This window comes from Macadamia integrifolia, chromosome 11, assembly GCF_013358625.1.
Source record: "Macadamia integrifolia cultivar HAES 741 chromosome 11, SCU_Mint_v3, whole genome shotgun sequence".
NCBI lineage: Eukaryota > Viridiplantae > Streptophyta > Magnoliopsida > Proteales > Proteaceae > Macadamia > Macadamia integrifolia.
Genome location: NC_056567.1, coordinates 4,779,638 through 4,801,434, shown reverse-complemented (window position 1 = coordinate 4,801,434; position 21,797 = coordinate 4,779,638). Strand labels below are relative to the sequence as shown.

Here is a 21,797-nt window from a genome sequence, read left to right as displayed (position 1 = left end):
GTTTCGGTATGTATCGATCTGTACGTATCGGTGAGTATCGGTACGTATCGGTATGTACTGATACAGTGCACTACGGTCATATAATGGTCAAGATGGGTAAATTTTTAAAAAACATGATTTTTTGAGGGGTTTTTGTTCCGAAGTTGCTGCCAGCCATATTTCTCTCTAACTAAAGTGGAAATCAAGGTTGGGAACAAGGATTTTACATTTATGGGATAACTACAAACCTTGAATTCTTAGTGTGATACCCTCAATTTAGTGTTTATGAATAATACATGTTATTAATAGCTTTTTTTAACAAATTCTTTATACAAAAGTGTTTAAAAAAAATGTTTTCTATCCATTTATATGTGTATCTTTAGCATATCTCCGATACGATATGATACCCTCTGATACGTATCTTAATTTTGGCCGACCGATATGGCGACCGATACCGATAATTTAATTCTTGGACTTGTATCAGTAGCAATCAAACCAAAAGGGGAAAAAAAAAGATTGTTTAGATGTAGTAGTACCGAACTCGATCGGATGTGTAGGGATCAAACTCTGATACCATATAAACAATAAAGAAGAGAAAGAAATAAAAGAGAAGAAGGAAGAAGAGAAAGAGAGACTGTTGTAGCTCTGGGAGTCACAATCATAAGGTTTAGACTCCCTATACTATTCAATATATAATGCATAACCTAACAAGGGCATAATGAAAAAGCATAAAATAGAAGAGAGGAAACAAGAGGGTCCCTAGTGCTAATCACTGGCTCCTCCTCCTTAAACGATAATTCCTAACACACACCACCTAAAACCCTTCCCTTCCCAGCACACCGACTTCCACCCTCCCAACCCCCCAACAGCAAACAAGCCCTTACCCTAAGCCCTCATCCTTCAACTGGTGTACTACCTGAATTCAGGGTTGATTTATTGTTGATCTTGAATTAAATATGTTTTTCTGAACCATTCTTTGTTTCATTATATTTTATTTTGACTTCTCAAGTATGTGGTAGATTAGATGGATTTGATCATTAAATCATGTTTAACCTTCCTTTCAGGCATCTATCTGGTGACATTAAGTAAAAGATGTTGAAGTTGTGTCCTGTTTTTTTTTTTTTTTGGGGTAAAGTTGTGCTCTGTTTTTTGTCTTTAGTGTCTTTTCCTTGATGTTTAAGATGTGTCCAAGTGTATGGCCCTGAAATACGCCAAACGCACATACAAAATGACTATCCAAGTGCGTCAAAAAACTGTAAGAAACTGGTAACTACAACAAAAAACAAATGTTCAGCTCTCTTCCCTTCTTCTTCTTCTGCATAATTTTGCTACTATACTTTTCTTTGCATCTCACTCGAATCTTCATCAAGATTCAGCTGTAGAAACCACCAACAAAAAGGTCTATTATACTCACATATCATTGTGGTGGTCAGACCAATATCATATTCATAGACCGTGGTTCTAGTTTTTTGAATGAACATTCAGAATAACATAGCTTTGATTGGAAATTTATGATTATATTCTCCAGTGATTTTTTCTTTGATGTTCTTTATAGATGTCCACAAACACTACTTTAGGGAACCAAGTACTTCAAAGCCGTGGGCTGGACTTCAGAAGCTACTTTTATTGGATATCACTTGCTGCCTTGTTTGGCTTTGCAATACTTTTCAATGTTGGATATGTGCTGGCTTTAACTTTTTTAAAGCGTGAGCTCATCTTTGTTTTCTTAACAGGCTTATGCTATATGAAAAAGGAAAGTTACAATAAATGATAAAAAAATTTAGGAAAAATTTTACTATAAAGTGACACAATTTTTTTGTGTTCTTCAGCTCCTGGGATGTCTCGTGCTATTATTTCATATGAAAATCTTGCTCAAATACAAGGAAAAAAAGACTGCAACAACGGTTCTGTAGAGGAGGAATCCACTAATGGTCATCCCGAAAGTGTTGCAAAGCCTAAAAGAGGTGAGATCATAGTCTTAATTATCAAGGAGAGTAATAGACAATTGACCATTTAAAGTATTACAAAACTATAATTTTAAGTACCCCTCCTCAAAAGAGAAAAGAAAAGAACACCATTTTTGTTATGGCACCCCTACTTATTAGTATTGGTTGTCCTAATTTTTCCGTCATTATAGAATAATTCCATGGTTGATTTTGTAGGAAGGATGGTCTTACCTTTTGAGCCCCTAACAATGACCTTTCAGAATCTTCATTACTACATTGACACTCCTACGGTAATCATACTAAAGTAACTTTTTACAGTAAATTTAGTTTACTAGAGAGGAAAGTCAGATCAATGACTTTGTTTATTTCATTGGTCTCAGGCAATGAGAGAACGGGGCTTCAAAGAAAAAAAACTACAACTTCTTCATGATATTACAGGTGCATTTAGGCCTGGTGTTCTTACTGCATTAATGGGTGTCAGTGGAGCTGGGAAGACTACTCTTATGGATGTTCTTTCTGGAAGAAAAACTGGTGGTACTATTGAAGGAGAAATTACAATTGGTGGATACCACAAGGTTCAAGGAACATTCGCTAGGATATCAGGTTACTGTGAGCAAAATGACATACATTCTCCACAGATCACTGCGGAGGAGTCAGTGATATATTCTGCTTGGCTGCGACTGTCGCCTCAGATTGATTCAAAAACAAAATCTGTATGACGACATTCATCATCTAGAGATAAACAGTACGTTTTTTACCATACCTTTGGGCAGAATCCAAAGTGGAAATGTCATGAAATGTTTTTTACAGGATTTCATAAATGAAGTCCTTGAGACTATTGAACTCGATGGAGTTAAAGATACTTTGGTAGGTGTGCCTGGTGTTAGTGGTTTATCAACTGAGCAGCGTAAACGTCTTACAATAGCTGTGGAGCTTGTTGCCAATCCTTCGATTGTCTTCATGGATGAACCCACCTCTGGATTGGATGCAAGAGCAGCTGCAATTGTCATGCGGGCAGTGAAGAATGTGGTTGGTATGGGACGGACAGTTGTTTGCACAATCCACCAACCAAGTATAGATATATTTGAGTCATTTGATGAGGTATATCATTAAGTCGAGCACTTCTTATAATGCCTCCCCCCACCCCCCAGGCCCCGCTGACATGTGAAACCTAGAAATTGAGAATGATGTTGTGAACCCTTAGAGTAGTGCGAACACTACTAGTATTGTGTAGTTACAACTGTAAGGAACTGCTGCACCGGACACCTAAAGTTGCTAGTTCCATTTCAACATAACCATAAAGAGGAGTGTTGAGTGCATAACATTTATGACATGTAATTTCGAGGGAACATCAACTTTATCTTCAATTCTCTTAGGAAGCTGCAAATATTTGAACTGAAGCATCCAGTTTTGTCCTGTGGATTACTCTTCTGGACATTTGGCTGTTGGATAGATGGAGAAAGAATTAGATAGGTGTCATGTTGAATTTTTGGGTATCTCAACCATTGCTCACCATATGGATCTTTGCCCTTTTCTTTTTCTAAGGTTCTTAAGCTGCCCTCTGTCCCAAACAGAAATGGAATTTTGTAAGCTCTAAAATGACATGCAGAGCCCTCATATTGATATGATATTTGACCTGAGATAAAATGATAAAATGGACACAAGACTTGGGCCCATCAAACAATGGCACATGGCATAAAAGCTGCTTCAGTTAGAACATCTTCCAAATGAGGCTCTTTTGGATCCCTGCAAATTTTATTTATACATTAAGACTATAAACATTTAGTAAGTCCTGGTGATTCAACAAACCAAGCTTCTGGAAAGCACATTGCTTTTGAATTTTTCTCTCTATGGAATGCTACAGATGCAATCTTGAATTACAGTTTTTGATTCATCTAATGCACATTTTACAATTCTTGCAGTTGATTTTAATGAAAACTGGAGGACGCTTAATCTATGCCGGACCATTGGGCCAACATTCAATTAATGTTATTAAGTACTTTGAAGTAAATTTACCAACTTCTGATATATTACTTTTTCACTAATTGGAATATATATGCTACCTTTTGTCATCAGAAACAAGTGGTTGGTAAATCCATCTTTTCCTTTGTTTTTTAGGAAATACCTGGGGTACCAAAGATCAAGGACAACTACAATCCGGCAACATGGATGTTAGAAGTTACATCTACATCTGCAGAAGCAGGCCTCGGTGTTGATTTTTCTGAAATCTACATGGATTCAATTTTCTATAAGTATAACTTTACTTCTTAAGGGAAAAGAATAAAATAATTTAATACTACTTTAAATCTAGTACATCCGATTTTTAGTTTTGAAGATCACATCAACATCAGGTAAATTGGATGATATTAAACATTCGTTCAATTGTTAGATTATTGGTTATCCATGTGTACCTCACCTTGGGAATTTGGGAGCATTCTGTAGTTGAATCTTAACTTTCATTATATTATATGAATATGATAATATCCCATCTTCTCGCTTGCATATTCACTAGAAGTTGTTGCAGTCAAAACAAAGTTATTTTTTGGGTGTTATAGGTCTTTTTCTTTCAATTGGAACTACAGTTGCCTACTCTGACGTCAAATTAATACATATTAAATCAGTTATGACTCATTAATTCATGGGGCACCTCGTTATAGTATCTATTTGAAAAGATTTTCCTGATTTGTTAGATTTTAAGGCTATGGCTTTTGGCATTGATTGAATACATGGGGTAATTGCACATTTACTTATTATTTTGACTTGGAGGTGACAGTTAAAAAACTTTACTTGCTATTTTTGTGTTCTTCCCTCTCTTCTTTTTTGGGTGAAGTAAAATGTGACAATTCCACAAATTTATATAGAATATTGATTAATTATCGATATAAAACATCGTTTTGTAAAAATGTTATTGTAGCTAATTTTTTATTCTTTATTGTAGGGACAATGTACAGCTTGTTAAACAATTAAGTACTCCACCACCTAGTTCAAAGGATTTGCATTTCTCTACCAATTTTCCACAAAGTGGTTGGGGGCAGTTCAAAGTATGCTTGTGGAAACAATACTTGTCCTACTGGAGAAGTCCTGCTTACAATTTAAGACGTTTCCTTTACACATTCTTTGCATCTATGCTATTTGGAATTCTGTTCTGGAAGCAAGGGGAGAGGATGTAAGTCAATTTACTCTACCGGGATTCTATATACTATAGATTTAGATGACAAAAATCAAAGCTAAAATGGGATATTTTTCATTTAGTTAGTTCCATTGGTGGATTACTAGGGTCAAAAGCTATCAATCTTTCACATTCATTTACAGTTACAGTATTGTAAGTGTAATGAATCCAAGTGTATGCTTGCGGAACCAATTTAGTTGCATGAAATTACTGTAATAAACTTAAGATAATTACTTCAAGTGCAATTCTAGGGGGACCACCCTCATTCCTCAACCACTTCTTTACCTTCTTGCACTTGAAACTAGAGCAAAACTATAGAAAGGCAGGTTAAGGGGTGAAGTGGTCTCCTTATGCACAATTTATTATTTTCTTTTCTTTTCTCTTCTTCTCAAGATACTTTTTTATATTATTATTTTCTTTTTTCTATCCATTTCTTGACAAACAAAAACAGCCTAAGTGAGGGGCAATTTTTTTGCAAGATTATTCCCATCACTAAAATAATTCTCTTCATTTTTTGTTGCAGAAATACCCAGCAAGACCTGCTGAATATACTTGGTGCAATGTTTGTTGCAGTGCAACTCATAGGTGTAAATCTCACATCGGTAGTCTTACCATTTGTTGCAACAGAGCGCACTGTCTTCTATAGGGAAAGAGCTGCAGGAATGTACTCTTCATGGGCTTATTCGTTTGCACAGGTTTAAACTTGTCTCTCAAACTCATCTAGTTGATTTGGCTCAAGGATTTTTTTTTTTTTTTATATAACTTAGGGTCAATAGAAAATAAATTATTCATCCTTGTTCTTTTTATTATTATTATTTTTTTTTTTTTAACCTTTTATTGGACTTGATTGGAGATTCTAATAGGAGTTGTTCTATTATGGCACTACTGGAGGATGAAAATTTTATCCTTACTTGTGTCTATGAGAAGCACATGGTAGACAAGATATTCAAAAGCTAACAAATTTGCTTCCATTTCATCTTTAGCTTTCGCAGTACAGTTGCCACACCTCATGCATGGGAGTACTTCCTCCTGTTGTGTCAGTATATTTTTTATTTTAGTGTTGGCCTATCAATCTGAGATTTTCTAGTTTTTTCCATTTTAATCTTACGTGGGTTTGATTGCATGCTGCAGGTGGTAATTGAGATTCCATATTTGTTCACTCAAACTTTCATATATGTCATTATCACATACTCCATGATTGGGTACTATCCGTCAGCATATAAGATATTTTGGTACTTCTATACCATGTTTTGTGTGCTGGCCTACTTCAATTACCTTGGAATGATGCTTTTAGCTCTGACACCAAGCGTTCGTGTTGCTGCAATATTGTCCTCTGCCTTCTTCTCAACATTGAATCTATTTGCTGGCTTCCTAATACCCAAACCGGTAAGCATTTACTCCACTTTCTTGCTCGAAGTAGTTACCTAGTTTTCAGCAAACCCTGACCCATAAATCTGACATGTTGATTAGACGGGACTGACTTCTGATAGACTTGAGAGGTACACTAGTTCTACGTAACTGAATTGACTCCTAGACTCTGTAAAACCTGATTAATCCTGACTATTGTCTAAGGTCGTCCATCCAGCCGTTGGATTGTCCTCATATTTTTTGGATTTTTTCTCCTTGCTGTACCCTCTACTCAATGTGTGTAATAGCCTCTTCTGAGGTCTCAATTTACTGATGTGAGTTTTCTCCCTTATTGGCACTTAGTTACCCTTACGGGGTTGATGCTCGTGGCTGGTTGTCTTTCTCCTATTGCTGGTCATCTGGATTTCATCTAGTAGTGATATATATATATATATATATATATTGTTTAAAGTGTCTCCGATACGATACGATACCCTCCGATACATATCTTAAATTTAGCCGATCGATATGGCGGGCGGTACCGATACTTTAATCCTGTAATATATATATATATATTTTTTTAATGAGTGTATGTGTGTTGTGCTGGATTTGTGATTTTTGGTGGTTCTGTGACTGGTATTTGCTGATTTGCATTGGTGTCTGCACTCTTTTGCAATACTTTTTTGTGATTGGCTAGCTTCTCTTAACTCTTTGCTGCTGCCTATTTTTTAATATATCATGGTTGACCAGAAGCTTCTTACAGACAGCGTTAATGGTAGATTACTTCCATTAAGCTCAATGGAACTTTTAGTTACCTGCTTTGTGTCCAAGCTGTTAAGATATAGATCAATACAAATGGGAAATTGGCATATTTTACTTCCTCTCTACCTTCCTCTACTGATGCACAGTATAATGAAGGGATCTGTGAAAACAACACACATTTTTTTCTGGTTATGGAACAGTATGGAGCCAGCCATTGCTGCCAATGTTATGTTCCATGCTATAGTTGAAGGTAGGGGGACCAACCGATCGGTCTTGGCCAGCCTCGGTGGGGCCTAATCAGGCACCCCCAGTTTAAGACATCGCACCATTCCCAACCAGATAAAATCAGGCCTTCAGATGCTACCATTTGGTTGGTTGGCTGCCAGGCCATAATCAGGCTTCAAGGATGGAGATCTGGCAGAGCTTTTCTGGGCCATAATCAGGCTTCAATGATGAAGATCTGGCAGAGCGTTTCCTATTCCTCAATGATCTTGATGATGATTAATTCCAATAAGCATTTGAGAGATAAACACAAGAATTCTAGAGACGGTGACTTAGTTTCCAGATATAAAGTTTTTCGTATTACATCAGAAATAGAGACAAAGCAAAAACAAGCAAAAACTAAATGAAGTCAAACCTTCAACAGCAGACGAAGGTGCACCGCTGCAGGATAGACATGATCCTCCCACTAAGAACTCACTTTTCAAAAAATATTAGAGATCCACAGGCAAGAGAGGGGAAGGATACCGGAATACCCATCAAAAAGAGCCGAAGGTATTGTGCTACCTTCAGCTTTCTTCCCCTGACATACAGTTCCTCTTCTATTAAACCCTCAACCTCAATGCCCAACTCCAAAGGACATAAGAGATCAATTTAGTGATGGCATATAATCCAAAATTGGAATGAAAAAGAAAAGAGAAATGAAATGAGAAACCTGAATTCTTCGTTTCGAAGTGGTGAGAATCAGGGAGGAACCGTTTTAAGGTGACAGATAAACACAAGAATTCAAGGAGACTTTCAGGCTTTCTGTGCAGAAATAAGACCTGACATATCCTTTGCTATAGGCGGCGTTATGAGCCAATTTTTGGAGTCACCTAAGATAAGAAGGCTTATTGGGAGGCTACCTGTCAGATTTTGAGGTACCTTAAGGGTGCTCAAGGAAGGGGTCTCGCTTATAGACCTAATAAGCATATTGAATTGGTTGGTTATTCAGATGTAGATTGGCTTGGTGTTGATTGTGATAGGAGGTCAACTACTGGGTATTGCACGTTTGCTGGTGCTGATCTTGTCACATCGGAATATAAAAAAGCGGGCTATTGTGGAGTACAAGGTTATGACTCATACTGCATATGAGTGGATTGTGCTGATATTACTTTTTTATGTACTTGTTTTTCCCATTACTAAACCTATAAATATGTGGTGTGGTAATCAGGCTGTCATATATTGCTAGTAATTTTTCATGAGCGGACAAAACACATTGAGGACGACTGTAATTTTGTTTGGGATGCTATGATGAGGAAACTGATCTCAACTCTGATTGTTACATCTAGGAATCAGCTGGATGATATATTCACTAAGGTGTTGTTTTGTCAAGCTTTTCTTAATGGTTGTTTCAAGCTGGGCATGGGTGATGTGTATGCTCCAACTTGATGGGGGAGTGTTAAGTTACTTGTAATTTCCCTCCTATCGATAGGGTCATTATGGAGTTTATTTCTTCATGTTTTAGTTGAGGGTATTATGGTCCTAATTTATAATAGCATGGGGTACTATTGTCTTAGTATGGTTTTGACCTTATAAGTAAGAATACTTGCTCACGGTAGGATCTAGCATAGCTGTAAGTTTTTGTTTCTTCTCTCCACCGATCTCCTTTTCTTCTCCACTTCCTCTTCTCTTCCTTTCCCCTTCTCTCCTTCCTCCTCCTACTGATTATTGGATGATCTAATACTCCAACAATATATTTTTGTAATTTACATTCTACTATTATACTTAAGAGCTATAGTTATAAACTTCAACTCTCAAGTCAACTCTGCTTGATGGACTACTGAGTTGATATAAGCTTAAAACACTGACTGACCTAGCTTTGCATTGTGGTGTGCTTTCTTGCAGCAAATTCCTGTGTGGTGGCTTTGGTTTTATTATTTATGCCCTACATCTTGGGCACTAAATGGTCTCCTCACTTCACAATATGGAGATGTAAACAAGGAGATATTGGTATTTGGTGAACCCGGCACTGTAACTTCCTTCTTGAGTGGATACTTGGGATACAGTTATGACAGTTTGGATGTCGTAGCCATTCTTCTAATTGCATTTCCAATCACAGTTGCATTTGTCTTTGCTTATTGTATAGGAAAACTGAACTTCCAAAGAAGATAAATGTTGTAAAGCCTTACCTAGGATTGCACATAGGCTGGATCATTAAATTTTTGAATTGGCCTGGTTAGATGTAATTCAAAATTTGACCTGAGCTAATTCATGGCCATTTGTTATCCAACTCTGAAGTGCTGGACCCTCTAATGAAATTTTAAAGAATTCTTGTAATATCCTATTGTGTAATGTGAGCATTTTCCCAATTTCCTTAAACATTCGTCAACTTTATTATCATCTCAACAGAATTGGCTATGTTGTTAGTATTCAAATAAAGTGCATTTGTCTAACACTTCTTCACCCCCAAAATTCTGCATGAACTTGTTATCAAGGTGTTAATTTTAAGTCCAATTTTGGAAATTGCATACTCAATTCTTTTTTAAGAACTTGGACCATTGAATAAACCAGGGGCGGTGGGTCTCTTTTACATGGTGGGCCATAGATTTGAGATATTGGAGTTTGGTGTGGTGAAACCAAATGGTAATCTTTCAAAGAAAATAAAGAAAAGGGCAAGATAGAAAAATGACCAAAACCCTACTGGTTTGTAAGAAAACCATGAAAATGGCTGTTTAGGCTAGCTGGTCGAGGGATTTATACAGAGTTATATAGATCAATCACATGACCTGATCCAGTTTTTATACTCTGGCCAAAATAATTTATTGTAACCATTCAACTAAAATAGATTCTTTTGAAAACTTTGGGTGGATCTTGAGATTAAATACTGTTTATTTAAACAACTGTTTTGAATTAGGGAAAGAACTGGGCTGTTCAAATTGTGTATTCTTTGATTCTGATCCAGACTCTTATTTCCTGGATTGAAACGAAAAGGTAGAAATCAGTTCTAACAAATAGGAAAATTTAAAAAGAAAAAAAAAAATCCAGTTCAGCTAGGAGGCAATATCATAAGCGCTCCTGTTCCTACACATATATTGAAAGAAAAATATAAAATAGGGACCTAGTTTGCTCAAGGCCATGGAGAACAGGAATCCATTCACGGTGGCCCATCTGGGCCATTCGAAGTGGGGGCAGGGGCGTGTGGGGTCTCATCCCTTTGATCCACGTGGTGATGGAAAACTTCTTCCATAAATAGAGTAGATTTTGTGATGTCTGAAATATTTGAAGGGATGCTAGAAATCCTCCAATTCTTCTCACCACGAAAACGAGAGTTCAAATGGTAGAAGGGAGGTGTTGATTTCCAGATTTTCATGAGGATATCCAAGAAGTCCTCTCAAAACGTGGGACAGCTGGGACTTTGAATCTTGCATTACTTTGACTATCATTAGTCTGCATAAGGTGAATTATTTCTCCAATCTTACATTCATAAAGGAGAGCTTTAGGAGCCCGAACCTAAAAGTATCCTCCCATCTCTGTGCATGAGAAAGATATCTTAATTTCATAGTTGTCACGGCGTCTAGGCATCCTAATGCATTAAAAGGGGCTTAAAATTAAGACGAAACCAGCAAGGCACCTAGATGTCCAAGCGACACTTTGACAACTATGCTCAGCTTAATAGTTTTGGTGATTTCAATACAATCCCTGATCTTATTGCATGATATTTTATAAATGATATCTTAACTTCATAATTGTCACGACATCTAGGCAACCCAAGTCGTTAATGGGGGCTTAGAAGCAAAGATGAAACCAACAAGGATACTTTGACAACTATGTTGAGCTTAATTTTGATGATTCTAATATTACTCGGCGCTTCTCAGCTTGGAGAGTATATTTCTCATTTGACATTTGCTGATGATATTATACTTTTTGGTAAGTCTACATCTCAAGAAATCCGTGATTTTCAATCTATTTTGGATGAGTATGGTCTCTTCTCCGGGCAAGCCTTGAATCATAACGTGACGAGGGCTCATTTTATTCCTAACTGATCATCTAGCTTAAAGAGACTTTTATTCAAGAGATTTCACCTTAATCCTCCTGGGCATATTGGCTCCTATCATGGAGTTCCTTTTTCAAGAAGGCGATTATCTAAAGCTAAATGATTGGATCTTCTTAAAAGAGTTAATTCTCATCTATCCCAAAAGAAATCCAAGGTTCTCAGCTCGACAAAGAAGCAAGTTCTGATACAACCTATACTTTCAGCTCTTCCACACTCCACTACATGTCATGCTTTAAACTTCCAGCTTCAGTATTATCTCTTCCAGACTCTTCTAGTCGGAGTTCCTTTTGGTCCATCGGTTAGACCAAGATTTGCCGGTCTAGGAAATTTGGGGGTCTTAAATTAAAGCTTTCCACCTATATGTACCAAGGTCTCTTCGCTAAAAAAGTTTGGCAATTGCTCAATCTTTTATATTCTCATTGGGGGAGGATTATGAAAACTAAATATTTTCCTCAATGTTGTTTCATTAATGCTACAATCTTCTTAGAGATGGAAATCTATAATTTATGGTCGAGACCTTCTTATGAAAAGTCTACACATCCGTCTCGGGCACGACAGATCCATCAATCCATCCATGGATAGACATGGACCCTTGGATTTGGTCCACTACTTCCAATGGAACCAATTTCACCAGGTATGGTGAATATTATCATATCTCAACATCTTCTTGGCAGTTGGTAGAGAGCAGAGACACGTTGGACCCTTGTGGATATAAATATCCTTCCCCTACCCGTCAAATGTGTGACAGTCACAGACCGTAACCTCATTTCTGAGTTCTCACTTGCCCCTAACTGAACTGAGCGACAGCAATGGCGATTGAGTAAGTTTTGATATGCTGTTTTGAGATCATTTTTTTCTCTTCTTTGCTGGGTTTTTACTTCAATTGATGTCATCCACTGCTTTTGTGTTATAGCTTTCTCTAAAGTAGAAGTTAATCAAATAGATTACTCCGTTTTCTACCTTTTTTTTGTGTGATTTCAGAAGCTTTCAGGCGTCTCTCCCCCCTGCTTTGGATTCTACTTCTAACCCTCCTTCCCTTTTCGATGGAACGACCAGGTTTGTTCAGCTCTCTCTCTCTCTCTCTGTTATCATTTACTTGTTTGCTTAAATACCCAAGAAATAATTTTGCTTTCACTCTGTGATTTCTGACTCTTGAATATGTTGGATTTCCTGTTGAAGGTTGTACATATCTTACACATGCCCATTTGCGCAGCGTGCTTGGATTACCAGGAATTGTAAGGTGGTTGTTCAGTTGCGTTCATGTCTCTCTTTCTGTTAGTTTTAAATTTTTTTATTTTCTACATATCTTTAATGAATTGACCCCTCAAGTTTCTAGAGAACTTCCATAGCTACCCCAGTTATAGTTCCAGAGTAGTATTGACCCCTCATCTTGTAGGTTATATAGAAACACAACCCTAAAACGATGCAGAAGATAATGGAAAAACAGAACAAACAATGCACACGGATTTTACGAGATTCGGCAAAATTGCCTACATCCCGGTGAGATGAGATCCTGCTTCACTATCAATGGAGAATAGGGTTACAATGCTCGTCATCACACCTCTCAGTATTGCTTGCATTACAGAGAAAGAAACCCTCGTTACAAATATATATAGCGAAAAAACCTTAATCCGGAAAGTACATAATTGCCCTCAAATAAAAAAAATTCGAGCAGGGGGGCCTCCTGTCCCCTTGCAACCCCCACGGCTCGCTAACCAGCTAGCGGGACCACTGTACTGTCTGTCGAGGTGCTGCACCAGTACTCCCTGGATTAAACTGCGACGGAATACAAGACATCGTACACCAACAGGTTCCATATCATTCTTTTGCAAACAGTCAGTCTTTCCCGAAGAATGGTTATCTGTTGGATCCAAGTTTTTGAAGCTAACCTTTCTTTTGGATATAAATCGGACATTTTGCACAGCATTGACAATTTTGGTCCAACATGAAGCTACTTCAGATCTAAATCAAATTCGTAAAACTGAAATTCGGAGGTTTCTCTTTCAGATTTTCAAGTTTCAGTGATTGATATCCATTTTTCGTCAATATGGATAATTTGATAGTTATTATTCTTCTTCTTGTGTTTATTTTGGATCCAAAATATCTATTAGCACTAATTTTGAGCTTTGTTTTCTGCCGCCTCTCGTTTCTTCTTTATATTGAGGAGCAGGGGCTGCAGGAAAAGATTAAGTTGGTTCCAATTGATTTGCAAAATAGGCCTGCTTGGTACAAGGAGAAGGTCTATCCTGCGAATAAGGTGATATTCTTTGAACTTCTTCATTTATTATGATTGTGAGACACTCTTAAGAAATCTTAACATGAGATTCAATTCAAATTTTGATTCTTTATTTTGAAGGTACCATCACTGGAACACAATAATGAAGTTAGAGGCGAGAGTCTTGATCTGATAAAATATATTGATAGCCACTTTGAAGGGCCGCCACTTTTCCCTGATGTAAGACGTGGATATCTGACTAACACCCAGGATGGTGAGTCTCGTTCTCTTCAAAACCTGACAAAAGCCATTATTTGGTAAACTGTAGGATGCAACAAAGAGAGAATTTGCAGAAGAGTTATTGTCGTACACTGACACATTCAACAAAACTGTGTTTACTTCGTTCAAGGGAGATGCAGATAATGAAGCTGGTGAGGTTTTGCCTCGTACTGTATTTTGAGATCCAATTTTTCCATAGTTTTCAAGGCATCACCTAGGCGTCCATGTGGCGAGCGACCCCATGGTGCCTTGCTGGTGTCGCCTTAAATTTTCCCCCCTCAACCGCCTTGGTTCACCTAGGCGCCATGACAACTATGAATTTTGGCATCAACTCACAGTTTGTACTGCAAATAACTGTTAAATGATCTTCATTAGGTGCTGCTTTTGATCACATAGAGAAAGCACTTTCAAAATTTGATGATGGGCCTTTCTTCCTTGGCCAATTTAGTCTGGTGAGTAGATATATATTATTTTTCTCCCTTATTGCCATGTTCTGAACCTATTTCCATATAATAGTCATACAAGTCCCATATTTTCAAGCATTATGAAGGCATATAAAATGATGCATCTAAAGCCCATCATACTCCTTGAACACTACTGCAACTTCTCTGACTTCTCTCTTTACCAATAAAAATCAACCTGCTACCTATCAAAAAGGTGTAGCCCTGAAGGTATAACAACTAGAAAGACATTTATCTATCTACAAGCTCTTCTCAGTTTAGCGTTATAATTTCTCCTGCAAGTTATTGCATTCAGTGCCTATTGCTCTACTATGATTTTGTACCTTGAAAAAAGAGGAAAATTCATGTTCTCCTTTGTTCATGTATGCCACCTCTAATTCACAACTATGTATATGTAAACTTCAGGTAGATATAGCCTATGCTCCATTTATTGAGAGGTTTAAGCCATTCTTTCTGGAAGTAAAGAATTATGATATTACAGCAGGAAGGCCTAAACTGGCAGCCTGGATTGAGGTATGCTTTTTAAATATTCTACTAGACACTAATTGGTATATTTTCTCTTTGAGAATTGTTTCTTCATAGCATCTTGTTTCTATTATGCTGAGGTGAATGAGAGCATCCTTTTTGCCACGAGAGTTTTGGTCATGAACTCACGTTTGGTTCATACAGTTCTTATAAGTGGGCATTTTCTACAATGCTTAAGATGTAAGAATTTCATTTTACTGCTTCCTAGTCAATACTGCTGTTGTCCATTCATATACCAACTAGTTGGAACTGGCTACAAGAATTTTGATTCTTCCATTCCATTTGAACTAGAATCATATCCTTTACACCTCAATTGACTTCAATTTCTGTTTTCACTTAATTTTTAAATCTTAGCCTGGTTGTCTCTATTTATCCATTGCCAAACCATACTTTTCAAAAGCACAAATAATTAAGCATAATTTAGACCGTATCCAAGGTGATATGAATTAATAAGTTCATGATATTTTTTTTTCTAACAAGTAACCCAAAATTTCAGAATCTTTACAAATCTCCAATAAACATTTTGAAAGAGCAGTGCAATTTTTTGTGTTCCGAAATTTGTGAAACATAAACGTGTAATTCCCAAATTAATCCAGATTTATTTTGTCGCAGTCCATGTGCTGACCACATTTTGACTAGTTCTCCAAACCTGCACATTGAATTAAACTTGAGGGATTTTTTTTTTTTCATTCTGAATTATTCCCAAACACAAATTTGTCAACTATGCATCTGTTCTAGCCATATGAAGATTGCACTTTTGAAGATTACCTCACCACCCCCCCCCCCCATCAAAAAAAAATAATAAATAAATAAATAAATAATAAAATATACTCTTCCTAGGGCGGGGCATCATTGGGGTTGAGGTAGTCTTTGTTGGGTTTTTGGGTTCTGCAAGTTTTATGGTTCTAGTAAACCAAGATTTCAAAGGGACAAAATATCAACGGAAAATACAGAACAGATTGCAAAGTAAAAGAGGGGAAAAAAAAAGGGTAGTGAAGGTATCTTTATGAATACTGGTTTAGATTTAGCCTCTAAATCACAATGGTTCTTTTATTCATCACAATCTATGTTTGGATGCATCTTTGTTATTTTGTTTTTGCAGGGCAGATTCTGCTTGAGCTAGGGATCCCTCTTGTTTCTTTAGGTCTGTCCAAAGAAGGTAGTGGGTATTGCCTTTTTCTCGATACACATACTATTTATCAAAAAAAAAAAAAATTCTATGTTTGATGTGCCTTGGTATATTTGTTGCATCATGCTTTTTAGCAGCATCTACTTCCTTGATCAGTAGACAACTTATTGATGTATAACTCAGATTATTGTAAATCTGAGTTTAGCAATTACATGCTTAGAATGGATGTGTTGTAGGAAATGGACAACATTGAGGCTTACAAACAAACCCGACGTGATCCCAAGGAGCTTGTGGAAAGTTATAAGAAACGATTCTTGGTAGTCCTTTCTACTCATCATTATTATTAATCTGAATCTCTGAATTGTTGTTAATGTCAATATATTACTTTGTCTAAAAGGACAAAGTTCAGCAAACCCTTTTAACTGTTTTTTGGGGATTGGTTTTGCAGGCACAGCTCTGAATGTTATGGTGGTTTCTTCAACCCATTAATAAAATATCCGACTTCATGCTCCCTAAATGCTTTTAGTGCTTCTATGAAGTGTGGTAGATCAAAAATATAGAATCAATGCTGTGAAGGACATAAGAAAATAAAATAAGGTTAAAGTCCTTCATGGAGAAAGGAACGGTATTTACAACAAATTGATTCTTTAGATGTGTAATGGCTTGTTTCAACCTTAACTTTTATTACCCCAAAATTGGCTGCTGTTGTCAATCTCCAGAGTTATAACCCCCTCTCTCTCTCTCCCTTGATCTCAAAGAATTGATTTGTGATGCGGTTGTCTAAGGTTTCCCCCTTTCGAATCTTCTAATAGTGGGTATTTCAGATATTTAACTGCTCTGGATGAACAAAAAAATATGAGACTGTAAAAGTGATCCGCATATTAATGCTGTGCAAATCTTTTTCCCTTTTTCACATTTTATATACAAGGAACGTGAGGTCAACAAAAACTATTCACGGACCAAGGAAAAAATTTAAGAGCCCGTTTGGTATCGTTTCTGTTTCAGAAACGCCGTTTCGTGTCAAAAACGAAATTTTCAGTTTCTGTGTCAAAATGTAGTTTTTAAACGAAAAAATGGTGTTTCAAAATTTTAGATTTTTATCGGGAATTTTTTCTTTTTTTTTATTGTAAAATGGAACGAAACTGGGAAGACGGAACTCCATTTTGGATTTCTGTCCAATCAGAAATGTATTATAAGTGCACCAAACAGAAGATTTTGTTTTTTTGTTCCAATAGAACGAAAAAACTCTAAAAACATTTTTTTAGAACGATACCAAATGGAGCGTAATAGTTTCACATTTTCATACATGATGGGTAATATGGCTAAGATAAAACAACGAAATCTGATTTAATTCATATCCGAGGAATTTTACATGTATGCTCTGTCTCTCTAACCCCACCCGTAACAGCTAATAGCTACTGGACTTGATACATTGCCAACCAACCCATAAGCATCGTCATAGCCATCATCTGATTTGCCAGCAATGGCCCTCCTCTCTCACCTGACCTGTCAATTTGACCTGGCATGGTCCTTTGAATCCCATTGCAGCACCACCATTTGTATGAAATATGATCCCTTAACCATGGTTTTAAGTATTGGTATCTGATTGATTGTATCGATCATATTGTATCGATATCGGTTGAAATCGATATTGATACCTGACGGATTTGGATGGATTCCTAATATTGTTTCATAGGTGGAAAAAAAAAAAAAAAAAAACCGCACTTACCCAATCCTAATACTGATATCAATACCGATAATTAAATCCTTACTCATTAAACCAAGAAGATCGACTATCAACGTGCACTTACTCAATCCTGATACTGATACTAATATCAATAATTAAATCCTTACTCATTAAACCATGAAGATCGACGAGAACTACACAATGCCACTCCAGCTTCATCCACAATGGAGAGGGAGCTCCAGTGGTATTTCAATCGCGTCACCCACAAGGTCACCGTTGCTATCATTGCTACCAGTGGAGGAGTAACCAGGAAAATGTGAAATGACTAAAATGTACCCTCAAAGCTTCCATGTTTCATTTAGGATTTTCTGCCCTAATAGGAAAATGTGTAACAAAGTTCGAAAACCCCATATCAACATTATCTATTTTTTTGTGGGTTGAAATCGTCTGCAATTCCGATCTTGTACAATTCCGTGCAATACCACCTTTAGGCGGTGACACGTGTATTGATACCAATACAATGGTCCAGATCTGCTACAACTAATAAAACATTAAATTAGTGAAGAAGCATTTAAATCAGATCTAGACCATTACATTGGAATCAATACACGTGTCACCCCCTGAAGGTGGTATTGCACGGAATTGTACGAGATCGGAATTGCAGACGATTTTTTTCCTTTTTTTGTAGACCCATATGAACATTATCATTTTCCAAAAAGTCGGGGTAAAATTTGGATGGACCTTGTAATATTCTTTCATTTTCGTTCTTTCACAAAAAATTTGTTTGATTTCTAAATTTTTCACATGCTTAACTTTAAAAAGAATTAGATTATTTCCCCATTAAACTACAATCAATTGTGTTCTGATTATAAAAAAGAAAATCTATGTTCAATTGTAGTGATCTAAGTTTTTCCTCGATGGCTCAAGCCTACTCTAAGCCAAACAAGGCTTGGGTTAAGACTTCTGACCTTTAAGGGCGGGTTAGGTTGAAAAACACTGACCTTTGGTCAAGGTTGGGCTGGGCTGGGCTTAGGAGGGGCCTAGCCTAACCTGGCCCAGTCCTGATTTTAACCCTAGTTTATATAATAAATTTGGAGTTGTCATCCTATCATTTTATTCATATTAACGAAATCTAAGTCACTGATTCTTATAATCAAGTATCATGAACATCTCGTATTGTTTTGCACTTCATAATTTTAATTGTATGTTGATCATTTGATCTATTGGTGCTACTTTTGTTACTCTTTAATGCATATGACATATATATATATATATATATATAAAGTAAAAAAAAAGGTATAGTCTGACCATGGCAAAAATCAGGGTCAATCCGACCTAATCAGGGCAATTAGGGAAAGATTGGGTTGACACGAGCCCGACAAGGTTGCGTTAGGTTAGGAGTTAGATCTAAGTTGAGTTTTGGAGACCTAGGATTAAATTGGAATTTTAAGAAACACAGTCCAACCCAACCCTCTTTCACCCTTATTCAATTGTTTAAAAAACAGGGTCTAGTATTTGTGCATGATCACCTTTTATCCAGTATGGATAAAATGGTATTACATGGTCACCCCTTTATGCATATCTCAACCATATACTTACACCATTGGGATACAAAAATTTTTGCCAAAAAAATAATTTGTTTTGCTAAACAAATTGTAAATTTTGGCACAAACTTTTGTGGGTCTATGATTTTCTATAATTGCCTCTGGTCTCAACATTTCAAAAGGAAAGAAACTTTTTTGGTTTGATTTATTAGTTTTCCACAGCCGCCACTTCTTTTTGTTTACTTAAATTGATTGCTAATCCAGAACGTTGAAACAAAATTTTGGTGGACCCTGTAGTTTTTATTGTGTCTATGCATTAAAGTAAGGATCGATGGAGGTTTTTGCCTCTTGTTTTCATGGTTCTCCACAGCCGCCACTCTATTTTGTTTTTGTTCATTAAATCTTGGGTTTTGTAATGGAAGACTCCACGGAACATTATAAAGCTTTGGGCACTATTAATTGACATCTGGTTTTAATTAAAGAAGATCATTATTCTGTCGAGGTACCTTTTAAAAAGTTCAATATTTTCAGAGAAAAAAAAAAGTTATCGGTTGACACAAGTGGACCTAAGGATTTTTATAAATTATCTTCTTAAATCACGGTAAAGGTGGAAGAATTGTTCACCAATGACTATTATTGCACTTAAATGGCTATATGAAACTTTTTGGCTTGATATATTAATTTTTTTACAGGCGTCACTTCTTTTTCTCCTCTAGAAGTGAAGGCCCTGTAGATTCTAGTAAGGGTGTCAATTGGTTGGTGATGGTCGATCGAGCTTGATTGGGCACCCCAAATCAAAACCTTGCACCATACCCGACTGTTTATGTGATCGAGCTTTAGAGGCTAGGCATTGATCGGTAACATTTGATCGGTTGGTGATCAGGCCATAATCAGTGCCTGGTGTTGGGATGAAGCAAGCTTCAAGATGGAGATGGAATGCCAATGTAATACTTCAAATATTCATGGTCACAACACCCATTATCACTGACTGACCTTCCAGATAAATGTAGTTGTTCCATCTTTGGCAACCTAGCTTGTAGAGTAGTTTATTTTTTTTTTTCGGGTAATGGTAAATAAGGTATTCAAGTGGGAAAAATGATCGATCCAAATCCTCTCCAACCACGGTAGGCGCCCAACAATATCCTATTGCTAGGAGCTCCTTGGGGTGCAACCCCTAGTGCTAGGATGTGTGTCTGGGAGTCGGATCTTTTTTAGTTCACCAGCCTCTTTAGTATGCATTGGATGGCTGACAGTAGTGGGGCACACACCCCCACAAGTGCCTACCAACCTTTCCAATTTCTGTGACAAGGGCTGACCCACTTGAGAATATCTTATTCTATATCTGAATATTTCCAACCATCAGATACTCGCCACATGTCTAGCGTGGCTAGGGAGGACTTTCTCTTGGACCTTTTCAACCAAGAGTTTAAATTGTAGGAATCTAAGATGCAATTGCGATGGCTTCAAAAGGTGAAAGAAAAATAGGAGAACGACGAAGAGAGGTTCCTTACACCACAAAAAACATTCAAGTGGGGGTTGGACGACATCTAAAGTTGCACTTAGAGTCGCCACTACAGTGATAGGTTACCTTTTTGCATACAGCTGGGACCCATTCGAGTTTCCACTAAAGCTTCCGATTGTAACAGTTGTTTTTTCTGCCCACACCACATTTAGAGCTGTCACGTTGTGTGTGTGTGTGAGGAGAGAGAGAGAGAGAGAGAGAGAGAGAGAGAGAGAGAGAGAGAGACGAACCTCGTCCCCTCTCTAGACTTGGTTCAATGTTTCTTCTCTCAATCAAGATCAAGTAATCTTGGGATGGGTCTCGAATCTTAATTGATATTGATTTGGATTGCTCTAGATCATATTGGATTGGAAAATTTGATTTTTTTTTTTATTTTTTTAATTGATTTTTAAGGTAAGTGTTTTCTGTCTGAGAGCAGTGCCTAGATCCAGGCACAAGGTCGAAAGACCCAAAATGGGCACAATGGTCATTGTACACTTCTTGTGTCAAACTATCAATGGTGGAAGGATTGTTTTCAAATAAAATACTTTGTTCTTAATTTTTATTACATTTTTACCCTTTATTGTACCAATGGATCAGTCAAGACTTGTATCGCCCCTTTCCTTTTGTAGTGAGTGAATGAGATTATTCGTAGGGTCAAAAAGGGCACTCCAATGAGTCAGACAGTGGAAAAGCAAACTCTAGTCAATCATGATCCCAATGGACATGAAAACTCTATTAAGTGTAATACAAAGAAAGTAGGGAGAGAGAAAAGTAATAAAATGGAGAAAGAACCCTATCAATCTAGTGTAAATAACATCGTGCATGGGGCCAATAGAATGCAGCAGAATGGGGGATAACATGGTCTTTTCGCACCCACTTGTGTCTGGGCATAGGCAACACTAGATTGATATGATTCTTTCTCCTTTAAAATTATAAAAAATCTCCTCAACTAAAAAAAGGCGTGAGAAACATAGTCAAGGCCTCAAGGATAAGAA

The 21,797-nt window shown here is 37.0% G+C and overlaps 2 protein-coding genes across 6 annotated transcripts in view; both read left to right on the top strand.

Annotated features, from left to right (window-relative positions):
• The window catches only part of LOC122094234 (pleiotropic drug resistance protein 3-like), a 32,156-nt gene extending 22,373 nt beyond the window's left edge, over window positions 1-9,783 (top strand). For 2 of the 3 annotated variants that reach the window (XM_042664967.1, XM_042664969.1), the window contains 11 exons: window positions 1,535-1,685; window positions 1,809-1,943; window positions 2,142-2,215; window positions 2,306-2,638; window positions 2,736-3,026; window positions 3,848-3,931; window positions 4,044-4,177; window positions 4,864-5,091; window positions 5,618-5,789; window positions 6,226-6,480; window positions 9,310-9,783. In XM_042664967.1, the coding sequence (XP_042520901.1) occupies window positions 1,535-1,685; window positions 1,809-1,943; window positions 2,142-2,215; window positions 2,306-2,638; window positions 2,736-3,026; window positions 3,848-3,931; window positions 4,044-4,177; window positions 4,864-5,091; window positions 5,618-5,789; window positions 6,226-6,480; window positions 9,310-9,576 (2,124 nt within the window). In that variant the 3' untranslated portion in view covers window positions 9,577-9,783. The remainder of the gene's footprint in view (window positions 1-1,534; window positions 1,686-1,808; window positions 1,944-2,141; window positions 2,216-2,305; window positions 2,639-2,735; window positions 3,027-3,847; window positions 3,932-4,043; window positions 4,178-4,863; window positions 5,092-5,617; window positions 5,790-6,225; window positions 6,481-9,309) is intronic. The other variant, XM_042664968.1, reaches the window with a different exon arrangement.
• Window positions 9,784-12,145: 2,362 nt separating this feature from the next.
• On the top strand, window positions 12,146-16,779 carry LOC122093307 (glutathione S-transferase L3-like). Of its 3 annotated transcripts, none has more exons than XR_006144415.1 (11): window positions 12,146-12,278; window positions 12,440-12,514; window positions 12,638-12,698; window positions 13,629-13,715; window positions 13,815-13,913; window positions 14,002-14,104; window positions 14,328-14,404; window positions 14,819-14,926; window positions 16,041-16,097; window positions 16,304-16,384; window positions 16,516-16,779. XR_006144415.1 is itself a non-coding variant. In XM_042663598.1 (10 exons), the coding sequence occupies exons 1-10, from the start codon at window positions 12,268-12,270 to the stop codon at window positions 16,525-16,527; spliced, it is 714 nt and encodes a 237-aa protein (XP_042519532.1). In that variant the 5' UTR covers window positions 12,146-12,267; the 3' UTR covers window positions 16,528-16,779. The 3 variants fall into 3 exon arrangements, 1 of the variants encoding a protein (XP_042519532.1); XR_006144414.1 differs by having other exon boundaries at window positions 16,041-16,104; XM_042663598.1 differs by lacking the exon at window positions 16,041-16,097.
• Window positions 16,780-21,797: the final 5,018 nt, after the last annotated feature.